Below are 13717 nucleotides of genomic sequence, written 5' to 3'. Positions count from 1 at the left end.
AATTAGAAAGATGGTAACGACAAATAAATCACACCAAATGATAAATAAACATAATAAAAGAAATAAATAACATGATAAATTATTCTTACAATAATGCAATACGGAATTGCATTTGTAAACTATAATTCTATCAAACTTTATTTCTCAAAACACCTAAATATTCTTCGAGTAAAAAACAAAACATGTATTGCACACACTTAATTAAAACGTCAAACATGAAATACATTTGATGCAAGAGCATAATTAAGTTTCAACGTCGATGCATTTATTTCTACGCAACCAGAGAATTAAATATACATTATATACAACAATTGTGTAAAAGTTACAAGAACCGGTTGTCTCCTTTTTTATACGACAACTACATATAATAATAAGCAGCATAAGTTTTTGGGTAGACCTTTGAAATATAAAATAAGCGAGACGATTATGATTTCCGTACGCTGCAATTTGACCGTGTTTTTATTTAATTTAATTTATCAGAAAAAGAATGGCTCAAACTGTAATTCACTGTCACGTATAGTTTAGAAGTTTAGAAGTTACCAAGTTTTGCTGTTTACAACATTGTTTATCTGAAAAATGATATTAAATAAAAACACAGTCAAATGTCACGAAATTCATTCATAGTAATAGTATTTCATTCGTTCAAATAGTAAGAGATTTGTGTATCTTATAATTTGTGTATCTTAGAGAATGTGAACAAGTTTCACAGTCAAAGGCCAAAAGCCCCAAAGGAAAATCGTTATGCCTCTTTCAAATAAATGTGACATTATCAAACTTTAAATAAGTATAACTTCTAAACTAAACTTGATAGAGAATTGTGGTTACAGCATTGTTTTTTTCATAGATTATATTAAACAAAAACACAGTCAAATCCTGGCACCACAGAAATCATAATCTCTCCAAATAAGCATAAAGGGAAGCACAAATGTTTAGAAAACACGATGTTTACATAACATTAGGCTAAAGCATAGACTTCTCTTTATAGTCTCACCTACAATATAACGATAAAGGACCCGCAAGGCTCACCATTACTTAATCAACGTATGACATAAATATCTACCTCTAAGGTTTTACATTTGGTTACATCAGTCATGGGCATGACGTGTATACACATGTATCTACGCAGTGCGTACATGTATGTACAGGTCAACGAGCATAATCTAATCAACTTATAGGCCAATCTATAGGCCTATCGACGCAGCTTCGCTGGTATGTACATTGTTAAATCGTTTAACATTTAACTTAAATGTTAGCCAGAAAATAGCGCGAACCGGTTTGGAACGCGCCGTCCTCACACACAGTAAGAAAAACGATACGAAATAAAAAGGTATGACTTACCCACTATTGCACTTAAATAACGACGCGATTCTTCTTTAAGTTAACATTTAAAATGACAGTCTATTCTGTGAAGGATTCTTACTGGGATCGTACATATTTTTCAGTCACCGTCAATTATTTCCGTTACACTGTCGCGCGTGCGATCTACCCGAAACTAATCGAAACTGTAATGGCGTCAATTGGTTTCACACTTCGAAACAATCGAAATGCCACTGGGTTACCATTGATATAGTTTTTTTTTTTTTTCTTTTTTTTTTTTTATGTAAAAAAGGGAACAAATCTTCTGATTATGCCAACAGAATCGATAGACTTAATTGTTCGAGAACGGTTTTGAAAAGCCTGCTCCTTTACTTTTTTGACCAATAATAGAAATCACTATAATCAAACTATTGCAGCATGTATCGAAGATACCTAAATTATTTAGGGTAGGATTCAGGCTCTTTTATGTATTCAAGCGGAACTCGTGGTTCGGTCGAAAAATGTAATATTCCTCGTGGAATTGATTCTCGTTTCTTTTGTTCGTCCTCCGAGAATAAATTGCGCTGTTAACGATTGTCCCTTTTTCATTGCTGTCTGACTGTTTTTTTCGTTCGTTTTAATGCCTACAATTTACGTACGTCACTGTTTCGCCGTTTACGATGCGAACATAACGAGTACAGGCTCGAATGAAAAGTGCAGGTACGCGCTGGTCTGTAAAACAAAAAGAGTACTATTGTAAATCACTGTTACAACAGACAATATTAAAAAAAGTAAAATAAATACACTCATCCTCAGATTTACACGAGACGATGGACTGTACAAATATGTGCACAACATAAATTCTTAATTTTACCAATTATTTTGCTTATAAATCTGTTATTTTGAAAACAGTGTAAAAAGAATAACGTGTAAAACGGGAGATAGTTGTACTTGCAACCATTTTTTATCCACATCGAGACCAAATGTACGTTAAAAAAAAATGAATTCACCGAGATTAAAATTTTATTTATATTTCCGAGCATTTGTTTTCCATTTAACTTCTTCTTGTCCACTGTATTATTGTCGGTGCAAATCAATTCTAAATAATTTATAACAATATTTGCTCTCAATATTTATTCTAGTAATGAATTACGTCAATATACAATACATAATATTGTTAGTGCAGACACGAAGAGTTTAAATGAAAATTCATTCTCGGTAGTTTCGTCTTACAACAAGTATATCAGAATGGAGAGACTCGAATCCTTTTATTAAATTTTCCATGAATCACTTCGCGGTTGGCAATAGTTTAAAAAAATGTTTAAAATATATTTAAAGAAAAAAAATACAATTCTTAGCATAGCAGTAAGGTCTCGGTGGGATTAAGCATCAAACTGATTCGAAGTGAAACTCAAAACATCTTGATAAAGCCAAGCAGCATTGCGAAATCTGTATGTAGCGACCAACTAACGCGACGATTCATGGTCGTGTTTCTGGTTTCTAGTTCTCAATCAAGTGTGTTATGGTACTCGTTGTTAAGTGTCACGCAAAAATGCACAGGCAAACAATTTCAATCGTCACACGGGAGTTAGTATTGTTAGAGCACACACTCACATGCCTTCTGATCCGTGTCTTGGTCCCCGCAGGATGGTTGTTGGATGTAAAGGGCCGGTTTCAGCGTCCGGTCATCTTGGTCCTCCACCTGAATCACAAGACCGTGATTATTGCCGTTTCCATGAGGATTTCGCGGGTTCAGTCGCCAGAGTCGGAGACCCTGTATGACGTCCAACGCCAGATGAGTTCCTTCTGGAGTGAGGGGTGTCACCACCGAGTCCAACAAGCGTTTTTTCGCTATAAATAAAGAAACCGAATCGGTCTTCAACAGATTCCTCGAATATTAGACGATCGTTGGCTACAAAACTTACATCGATGTTTTTTTAGGGATTTCGTGTAGTAATAGATCGATATCCGGATCTTCTTTTCGTCTTCTTCGTCCTCATCGAACGAAGATCCCGTCGTGGAGGTTAAATTCTCCTGCGGTAATCTGTAAATTCTCAACTTGGCAGCAACCACGTGGTCGCTGGAAGTTAGATTCAGCTGGAAGTGCATGTTCATGGAGAACGGATCTGCCCAGGTTTCTTGATCCGTGTTCCGCGGTATTTGACCTGATCGAAGGAATCAAACTTTTAACGCGATCGTGTCGAGCGAAATGTCTCCGGTGAGCGATGGACTAATTGAAAAACTTACAGCTGGGCGAGAACATGGTTAGCCTCTCGCGTTGAACCTGATTGGCATTACTGCTGTTGTTAAACCTTCCAGTCAGAGCCAAGACGCGCGTCTTAATGTCTTCGATGGCCTTTTCACCCTGGCTGCACAGACAAACGAGAGTTTATAAAGTCGAAGGAGTCGTATGCGGTGCACGAAAAATGAGAAAACAATGACAGTCGCCAAACTTTCGATACGAGTTATGAATACGACAAAAAAAAAGAAAATGAAAGCAAAGAATGATTTCGTGCTCGCGTATCTATTCAATGTTAACGGGAATCAAATGTGCAATTAAAAACATTTACTATAAATAGCAGAAGCAGTCGTAAATACGTTTTTATATCGTGACATAGAAATTTTCACCTCGAGATGCGTGCAAGTTCTTCCGGGTGGCGAGGCAGGCCATTGGACGATGGTCAGTGACCTATAGAGTCCACGGTATGGGTCAGAGATATTTATTATACGTTCTAGACATCGTCTAGACAGCCGACGTCGGGCATTGGTACACACCGATCATCTAATCTTTCCGTCTACTCGAGTACCATTAACGCTTTCGGATTGTATCTCGAATTCTGCATTTTCGTGCCGTACGATTCAGCCCTCTGTATCCATAATATCACCGTTACCTCTAGATAATCTTAAACCTGTTTCGGACGTCGGAAATTGAAAGCAACGAAAGCGTAGGGTTCATCGTGATCTCGCGTTTTGTATTTTTAATTACATCGGTGTGATTTCGCGCGGTTCGAACGCCAACCGACGGAATCCGAGATTCGAGAGTCAGTCGGTGATCGCGCGAGACCGTAAGATTGCATAATAAAAGGTGTAAGTCGTTAACCGAATAGACGAAAAAGGAGGAACGTCTTTTCTCTACGTCACTGGCAAGGATTGCTGCGCTGGACGCCCACTCGGAGATTTGAGCGCAGCCAATGGCGCGTCAACGACCTCGTTGCTGTTCGCGAAACAACCAGAAGTTCTTTTTTCTAAACAATGAAACGGACAGACAGTCAGAATGTCTAGGAGGATAGCTTTTCAGAGACGTACGTCTCTGTGACTCTATCGAACTTGTATTGTTTTTTCTTGTTGAGGAACCTGGACAGAAACGGCAGGGGGAGAGGAGACTGGGCATCACCGACGAAATCTCGCCACGAAATCTCAACTGCTTGTATTCGATTCTAGACATGCTCGTTAATCTAGCTGCGTCCAAGTCACGCATTCTACACCGTCTCGTTGCGTACGTGTCACGTCTGTCTGCCGTCTGGGAAAGGGAAGGACTCGGGTGTCTGGAGGCCGTTGCATCATGAGAATGAATCCAGTGATCCTTCCTGTGTACCATATTAAGAAAATTGGCTGCGTTACCATCGGTTTTGTAACAGGCTGTCGAAGGAACTTGCAGCGCTGGTTCGCGAGGAATTCGACAGGATGACTCGTTTGACGTTGTTAACAATAATGGGAAGTTCGAACGAAATTTGCTAAATGTAAGAGGAAAATTGGCAAATCGTTCTCGCGAAATTGGTCACTTTGGCGTGCCGAGTAATTTTGCAACGTTCCGCGTGCGAAAGGTGGGCGAGGAAACGACGATGAAAGATGGAATTTTGGGTGTTGATAAGGATCGAAAATACACGGGGTGGGAGTTGTAGCACGTGGAGGTCGAGAGCCAGTAAAAAGTTTCGCATACCGCGATCGGCGGTTACCGCGAAACGACGGAGAGGTCTGATTGGCGGCCGCCAAAAAATGCACGTTGCATCGTCTGGCGGTGAGGTGGGGAGTCACTGGCGAAAACTTCCTCCTCTCTCTTCGTCGTGCGCGTCACATCGTCTCCGTCGGCATAGGAAGAGAGACGCATAGACAAGGTCAGCGCATTAAATTGAAATGTGTTACATAACCTCGTAAGAGAGCAGTCCTAACTGCAGTCTGACTAGACACCCGGTGATTACGAGGGTGCTCAACTCGTGCCGGGGTTTAGCCGCGATCGAACGAGACTCGCTCGATCGTCGTTCGCCACGAGAAGCATCCGAGACCTTAGAACCACTTTTCCGTCCTCTTCCTGTAATCACGGGTCCCTCTGCATTCTTTAATGCAAGCTTAATAGACATCACGGTCGTTCAACGACACGTGTGTATTTTACCAAGTCGCACCATTGCTCGTCTAAGTCAAGTGACAAGGGGAGGCACGGCTGACTGGAAAAGTTGACGCGAATGAAAAACTGGTTCATTACCGTCCGTCTTGTCGTAGATCGTCTAGATCCTCGTGTATGCACGGTTGAGAAACTGACGGAACGACGAGCACACCGGAGGAGGACTCCGGCAGGCTACGCCAGTGCCGACACGAATGCATTTACGCGTCTAGACTTAATAAAATAAAAGAAACGCCTTCGCACCCGCGCGAAGAGGGGCCGAGGTGGAGGCGAAGGAGGGCGATTTAAAAACATAGCTAGGGACCACGGCGGAATTTCCACCGTGCGTCCTTCCTGGCTACGCTCTGTCCTCGTGCATGTCTTTCGAAAAGATTCTACGTCCTGTGTTCCTTTAAATCGCTTTCCTTTGTCGGTGAGAATTTCAAATATTACCGCGAATCATCTATTTCGGCGCGATCACCTATACGACTCATCGTAGCTGGATTACCCGTACGGTTGATTCCGTTAAGCGAACATCGATGGCAGTTTACCGAATCACGTTTTGCTAGTTCTCTTAATTAACCAGGGTATGTAACTTTCGAGTTTTCCCGGTTTGGAAAACGGTTCGCGCAGAAGGGTGTCTCTAAAAGATACGAGGTGTCGAAGCGAAGTTGCCTGCCTCCGGATGCTGACGCTGGTCAGCCGGCGGCGCGGAATTTCAACGGCGTTTCACGGTTCTTCGTTTCGTCACGATATTTTTACAGGCCATCGAGATATTTTTACGTAGCGGGGGCAACGATTCGTCGGGAACGTCCGCGTCGTCAAAGCGTTCGTGTGCACGGCCGCGTGTCGTGTATTACCACGGCTGGAAAACCGTTGGCATTTTTCTTGTCGCGGTAACCAAAGGGGAAAGTAAAAGAAGAAGGAAGACGAACGTTGTTACCTTTTCATGCAGACACAACACACCATGTAAGAGGAAAGGTTTCGGTGTTATCGCGATAAATCGCACCTCGTGCAACACGAGCAATGAGATAATCCGCGATGAGAATGTATTTTTAGATTATGCAAGCCAAGCCAGAAAGAAAGCAGCCGGCTGGCGGCGTGGCAAAACAAAAATTTGTCGAATTCGAATAAGTCTCTTTTACCGGCACACCGGGTCCCTTACCCAAAGCGATCATTGTGCCATCGGGGAGGCTTACCTGTCGAAGCTTGAGGTTAGGTTTCCTCTAAAAGACACAAAAAGCATATTTTGTAGAGACTTATATGGCGTACCGCTGTATTGCAAAGCGAGACACATGGTGAAAGACATTTGACGTGACAATGGTTTCATTGTGCATGAAGAAAAGTAGTGCCGACCGTGGCATTTGCATCATTTGTCGTCGAAGAATCGAAGATTACCTGAGTACTTCGATTTTCCGCGCGACACGAGTTTTTGCTAAAGTTCTGCCGAAACTTTGAACCCCAAAGTAAGTGCTTCAACGTAGAAGAAGTAGTAACTCTTCATCTACGTTGATCGATCGCGAACAATCCGTCGATTCGCTTCGCCAGATTGTCTACCAATCGATAAGACGAGTCAGAACTTTAAGCAGAGACTCGAAATATCGAGTAGTAAAAGTTCGGAAAAGCGAGTATACGTACTCTCGTCGATGAGCTCTGGCCACTTCCTGATAGGCGGACAAATTAGCCACGGGAAGATGACCCGTCGTCGCGTTGCCATTGGCCACGAAGAGCTTGACAGGGTCAGGTGTCTCGTTTTGGTACTCCAGCGTGTCGTTTTCATTCTCCTCCGTGTTCCAGGTCTGTCGGGTATTGTGTCTAAAGTCCTCGTAGTCAGACGTTTCGTTATCTTCCGAATTTTCATAGCTAAGGGAATCTACTAATCCAGGGATCACCCTGTAGACGTCGTCCTCGACCCACTCGAGCCCTTCGTACGGACTAATCTTTTTATTTTCATGAGACATTTCGTTAGTTTCCGGGACGGCAGTCTTCTCATTCGGACCGCTAACGTGAACGATAAGGTTCGGTTTTTCCTCGCCATTTGAGACTTGCTCGGGTATCGACTTTTCCGTTGTGCTGGCGGTAGTCGTTGTCGAAGACACTGCGACGTTGGGATGGATAACATTTCTGGGGTAGCTTGTCTGTACGTTATTCGTGCTGCCTAGCCGAGACACCACAGGTAGTGGCACAGAAGCAGGAAAAGCAGTGGATAACGTTGGCGGTGGTACAACATGAAAGGAGTTACCAGCATTTTTCGTTGTCGTCTGCTTCAAGGTCGTAGAAGCTCGGTATTTAGGTGTTTTGGAGCGATTTTTGCTGGTCTCGTCGGAACCGGAGCTGGAATCGAACTCGGAATCATCGTAGCGAATCTTGAAGATCACGTGAGGTGCCATCGCCTTCTCGAACTCCCGATGAATATCGTCCTCTTCGCTCGACGCTTTAATGTTTTCGTCCAAATTCAGAACCGTCGGTTCAGACCACGGCTGTTGGAACTCCAGATTCGAGGGCAAGTTCTCGTAATCGAGAACCGCCTGCCGATTGTACGCATCGAAGTCGAAATCATTGTAGGATGACTTGTCCGCGTGGCGATTCATTTTACCTTCGTTCCTCGTGTTCTCGTAATCGGGATTCCTCGTAACCGCGGAGGTATGATCTACAAAATTCGGATCCCAGTATCTACCTTTCTTTCCGCCAGTTTGTCCATACAGCGCTTTGGTCCAAGATTTCATGCTTTCCTTCTTCTTCGACAGCTCTTCCTCCTTCTTCTTGTTCAGTTCTCTTTCGCGAATTGCTAGAACCTCCTCCAGACTGTAGTTGAGGCTCTTCAACAACAGCATGTCACCCGTGCTAAGCTCGCCGGTGATTATCTTCAGGATAGCTTTCTCCAGCATTTTTTCCAACCTTCTGTCGCTGTAAGGAATTTTCTCCTTGACTTCGTTGATGTTCAAGCTCCGTCTGTTCTTGTCTTCAACCGAGGAAACCGCGTTCGCTTCCTCCCTGGACCCGTATCTTCTAACAAGTTCCACTTGGTCCCTCTTCTTCTTGCTGTCCGGGTGGACACCGTGATGGTGATGATGGCACCAAACACTGTTTATAGCCGAGGTTGCCAAGAGCAGCACGAATAACCTGGCGAGTCCCATTGTGACTCGTTAACCGAGAGTTCTTGTTACAGACTCGATTCAATTCCGTTTACGAGAACCGCACTACCGAGGTAGCTCGAGATTCGTGGGTCCGTCGTATTCTTCGGCGATAACAAACGGGGTACCACTTGCTCGCTAAGCGATAGGCACTGTTATCGATAAACCGTGTTCCCCATTATTATTTTCATCGAGGGATCACCCGTGGTAATAATCGGATTTCACTGTAAACAGTTGACGATCGAAACTCTAATTAAGAATGAACAACTCGACGAGAGTTGATCGGAGTGTCCAGCTGATCGCACGAAAACCGCGTGCTCGTATCCTCCAGCGGTCGAGCCAGAACGGGACTGGCAACGTTCACGGAAAACAGGGATGTCCCCGATGCACGAACAAGTGTTAACAAGCTGGACCGTAATCCGGCGACGATCGCGAACTAGTCTAATCGCATCGGGAAGGCGCGATATATGTAAGTAGGAAAGATTCGTGGCACGCGTGTGCACCGGCTGAGCAGTAAGTCTCAACTGAGCCGAGCTGGCCTGCTCACAGACATAATTCTGTCTACTCACTAATTCCGAGACAACCACGAAGCCGCGAGAGGAGACGCGCCGGTGTTACTACGATCACTCCTTTTTTTTCCCCGTCCTTCTCCTTCTTCTCCTTTCTCTTACTCTCGGTGTGTCCGTTCCGCTCGCTCCACCCGCCGCGCGTGTAATCCCTTTCCCTCGCTCGCCGAAATCCCGCGGACGACTGCCTTTTCTCTCTCTCGCTCTCTCTCTTTCTCTCGCTCGCTCTCTCGCTCTCTCTCGCTCTCTCGCTCTCTCGCTCTCTCGCTCGCTCGCTCTCTCTCTCCGCGACGCTTTATCGTTCACCAACTTCTTCGTCTGGTCGCTTTTTCGCGCCGCAATATCGTAGGTCGATCTGCCGCCGGTTCTCGAACACCGCAGCCGCCACCGCCGCGTGCTTCTTCGCCTTCGCAGCTTCGCTCGTGCTTCCGGCGAATCCAGCACCGCTTCGTCTCCCTTCCACCCGATTCGTCTCTGCGCAGACCTGGCGATTCCTTTCGATTACTCACCGACACGGAATTTACTTATCGTGATTTACTTTTGTTGTTTCTCTCCCGTCGCTCTACCCTGGCCCCTTTCTCGGCGACAACGCGCTCCGGGATCCCGCGCTTAGGAAGCCGAGAGAGACCGACCGGCGCTCCTTAGCGATGCCTAGCCTTCTAGATATCTATCTGCCGCGTGACAGACTGCATACTGATCCTTATCGGTGATCCTTTCACAAATGAGAAGACTTAAATGTCCTTTCACCGTCCACCGGCTACAATAGACTACCAGCGCGTTAGGTTCGCGTGGTGCGCGACTCACGAGCGTGCCACGGTTTTCGCGAGCGTGTTCGCGCGCCGCGACATCCTCGGAGGCGGACTGTTTCCTGCGGGATATCTGCTTTCGTCCGGAGGAAAGCGAGAATCGTCTTTTCACCGCGGATCAGCTCGAGAAACACACCGTGCCGGGGCTGACCGGGATATTACGGCTCGGGGCTCGCGGGTACCGCGCTGAACAAAGGAGGAAACAAAAACTGAGGCGCGACCGAGGCGCGAGAAATGAGCGAGGAGGCACCTTGTATTCGGCTACTCGTTTCAGGGGCAGCCACGTACGGCTTTATAGGGTGTCTCCCTCTTCGCCGTCTAGACGAATCGAAAGATATGATCTTTGAATCATAATGTATCGCTTTTAATAAATGCAGCCTCCGCGTGCGTGCGTGAAAATACGATGCGTGGCAACGCACGTCGACAACGGGGGCCCAAAAAGAAGAACGGGAACGAGAAAAGGGGGGCAAAGGAGAGGGATATATGGTACAGTCAGAGAGAGGGAGGGCAATGCAGCCGGTGAAAAATATGCGTGACCGAGATCAAATCGGAAAATTTTGCGACTGTATGTCTTGTGGATTTATTTTTTTTTTCGTTCGTCTTTCATTTATTTTTCGTTTCGATAAGACCGTTTCTGTCCGTCCAGTTCGAGAAGACGACGGCGATCGAACGTGATCCACATTAATTTCCCGCCAACGAAGGAGAAAAGTACGGAGAACGGAAGGATGGTGCGTACAGACGCGGAGCCACAGATTCGGGTCGCATTCGACGTAAATTATGGCGACCCGCATCGAATCTGGAAATGGGTTAAAGGATTCGATTCTCCGAATCTGTTTACATTGCCCGTCTAACGGTGGACGGACATTGACCATATTCGAGTATGTCCTCGAAAACAAATCGTTTCTGATAAGCTATAATGTGTCTGTTTTGAATTCACCGGAAGCATGCTACGTCTCGATGAAAACAACGTACGCTTTTGTATCGAACTTGAAGGGATATTAATTTTCCTCTCTGTTTTGCTCATCTTCTTCCAAGACTTTAGACTTAATTAATATTTCGATGTAGAAATACAATACTATCACCCAACAATCACCGTGTGATAGAGTTTTGAATCTGTTGCTTTTTCTTTGAAATGTCTTAGATTTCTTTTTTATATCATTTTTTATTTCGTTTATTTCTTTTCTACAGCTGTTTCGCAATCAACTTCAAAAGAAAGTATATAATTCTGTATTCATAAATGCATTTCCATTGCCATAGTTCTAACAGGGACTAATTGGTAACTTTCGAGTCTCGCTGGAATCGAAAATTAGCTAAAAGTATCATTAACTGAATTTCTCTGAACGAAAAGTTATAAATAGTGGGGATTACATAGACACTATTTCCACCGACAGGTTCGTATAAATTGAGTTTTACTTGACACGGATGTTAAATCGGACTACTCGATGAACATGCTCGTGGTTTTTATAACAATTGCATCAACTATTTCTTTACGATGTAGTTAACAAACTGATAGACAGAATTACATCTCCAATAAGAGCTAATTTGCGATTTCGATTCATAAAGGCACGATCTTCACGAATAAACGAATGTGGCGGGGCCACGTTGAGACGGTTACGCGTGATGGCGAATGATAAGGAGAACGAATTGGTTGTAACTGATTTATCGTAACTATTACGATCGTAGACTAAACTATTAAGTGTAAATGCTGTGAGACGACGGAAGCGTACGGTTCAGACGTGGTATACAGCTAACGCTTTCTTCGCGTTTTGCGGTAAGTTTCCTCCTTAATACAATAATTCAAAGATTGATGCAATAAATATAAACGGTACCGAGCCATAGATGGCGCCACTATAGCCAATTCAAACATTCACGTTTCATTTTCTTTGACGGCCAACTTTATTCACACAGTCGAATTTTCGTTATCGCTAAATTTTCATTCTCGACCCGTCAAAATAAGTATAACTTCAAAATTCGATGAGTGTACTAGAGGTGCCAATTACCGCGTCATCTCCCGTAATAGTTTTAAAACGCTGTACGCCCGTACGCCGTGGGTCAGGGTCACAGTGGGGCGGAAACCGTGCCACGGTAAACAAATCGATGAGGAACGAGAGAGACCCACTTGATTCCACCCCCGAGTCCGTTGCAAGTCGCGTTGACCGAAGGCATTTAGATAACGCGCGTGCATCGCGGTACACTGACACCGTGGGGATCGGTGTGCGACGGAACGACACACGACGTTCCCGCGCGTTCTCAGCGCGGGCCTCGTCCGAGCGCACGCCTGCGCTACGCAGACACGTGCACGCATTTAAATATATATAAAACAAAAAAAAAAAAGAACAAAAGAATCTGAGGCGGACAGCGAGTCGGCGGAAGAGCGAGAGAACGAGACGACCAGGAGCGTTCCCAGGGTACTCGTCGCAACGTGTGTCGCACCAAATTTTCCACCCTTGACCGCCAAAAATTCTTTCTGTTTTTTCTTTAGCAAATTAGGCTTCCGTGGTTGTTCCTGATTGCGTAAATATTTATTCCACGTACTACCACACGAAAAATAACATCTTTCATGGTTTTCGCCAGACTTGGAAACAAATTTTATTTGAACTAAACATAAAGAATAACTTTATATCTTTATTCTACTTAAATTATTGCCACATCGCTGTTTTATTTTTTTTTTTTTTTTTATTTATATTTTACTTTATATTACGTTACAATGAATGAATTTAATGAAATGCGTTTCAAAGTTATTCACATTTTATTCCTTTCCGATTTACATGGTTTTCCATACGAAAAGTATCGGGAACCAATCGTCCGTGTTAGCCAGTAGATGTTCATTAGAAAGGCAACGTTTTATCGAATATAAAGAAACGCTGCTGTTTCAAAAGCTTGCAAACAATCAAGAAGAGATCACTGTCCGTGGTGCAACCCTCTTAGTCCATCGTCATCCACGCGCCGTGAACCCCGTTGCATCCCTAACGCGGCTCGCGCATGGCGAGGACGCTATCCGATCCAGCGAGTGAGAGGCAAATCGGGTCCGAATCTGGACGATGCAACGTAGCCTGTCTGACGTCACCTCCGAATTCTCCATCGCGATTCGGACGTACGGACAGACAATCTGGCGTCTAGACGTACCAAAATAAATAACCCGCGGGGCCTTGCCTCGCCATCAAACTGTTGTTTGCACTCGTAACACTCATCCGTCGTCCTTGTCGGGGTCCCCCCGTTGCTTAGTCGGGGATGAGGAATAGAGCGGAACTGCCTCGGAAGACCCGTGGAGAAAGGAGGCGGCGCGTTGTATCAATCTAGAGCGGCCGATTAATCTGCTTTTGTGACCGATCTTTCGTCGACAAGAGTGGCCGGTGCGTCCTTTGGTACACGCTGCAAACTTTAGCTTCGATACTCGTTAGACTTGTCAATCGTCCTTTTTCGTTAAGAGCACAATCCTTTTTTCACTTCTTTCTAAACCTAATTCATAAAATTGAAATGCGGCTAAAACTTTATTTCCACGGAGTTGGACATTATACGGATTTTCGTTGTTCAGAC

General features: G+C 44.6%; 1 protein-coding gene across 3 annotated transcripts; it reads right to left on the bottom strand.

Annotated features, from left to right (window-relative positions):
* Window positions 1–54: 54 nt before the first annotated feature.
* Window positions 55–9539, bottom strand: LOC128885890 (uncharacterized). Of its 3 annotated transcripts, none has more exons than XM_054140220.1 (6): window positions 7313–9536; window positions 6874–6900; window positions 3544–3665; window positions 3222–3461; window positions 2911–3147; window positions 55–2028 (listed from the first exon to the last, which is right to left on the bottom strand). In XM_054140220.1, the coding sequence occupies exons 1-6, from the start codon at window positions 8809–8811 to the stop codon at window positions 1934–1936; spliced, it is 2220 nt and encodes a 739-aa protein (XP_053996195.1). In that variant the 5' UTR covers window positions 8812–9536; the 3' UTR covers window positions 55–1933. The 3 variants fall into 3 exon arrangements, with proteins under 3 accessions (XP_053996195.1, XP_053996197.1, XP_053996196.1); XM_054140222.1 differs by having other exon boundaries at window positions 2915–3147; window positions 7313–9531; XM_054140221.1 differs by lacking the exon at window positions 6874–6900 and having other exon boundaries at window positions 7313–9539.
* Window positions 9540–13717: the final 4178 nt, after the last annotated feature.

This window comes from Hylaeus anthracinus, unplaced genomic scaffold (assembly GCF_026225885.1).
Source record: "Hylaeus anthracinus isolate JK02 unplaced genomic scaffold, UHH_iyHylAnth1.0_haploid 11982, whole genome shotgun sequence".
Lineage (NCBI taxonomy): Eukaryota > Metazoa > Arthropoda > Insecta > Hymenoptera > Colletidae > Hylaeus > Hylaeus anthracinus.
The sequence above is the reverse complement of the archived record's forward strand: the minus strand, read 5'-3'. Positions and strand labels throughout refer to the sequence as shown.

Coding starts and splice junctions, on each gene's coding strand:
- LOC128885890 (XM_054140220.1), bottom strand. CDS start 8,811: ATGGGACTCGCCAGGTTATTCGTGCTGCTCTTGGCAACCTCGGCTATA. Junction 3,462..3,543: donor AACCATGTTCTCGCCCAGCT/GTAAGTTTTTCA, acceptor TCCTTCGATCAG/GTCAAATACCGCGGAACACG. Junction 3,148..3,221: donor ATCCCTAAAAAAACATCGAT/GTAAGTTTTGTA, acceptor CTTTATTTATAG/CGAAAAAACGCTTGTTGGAC.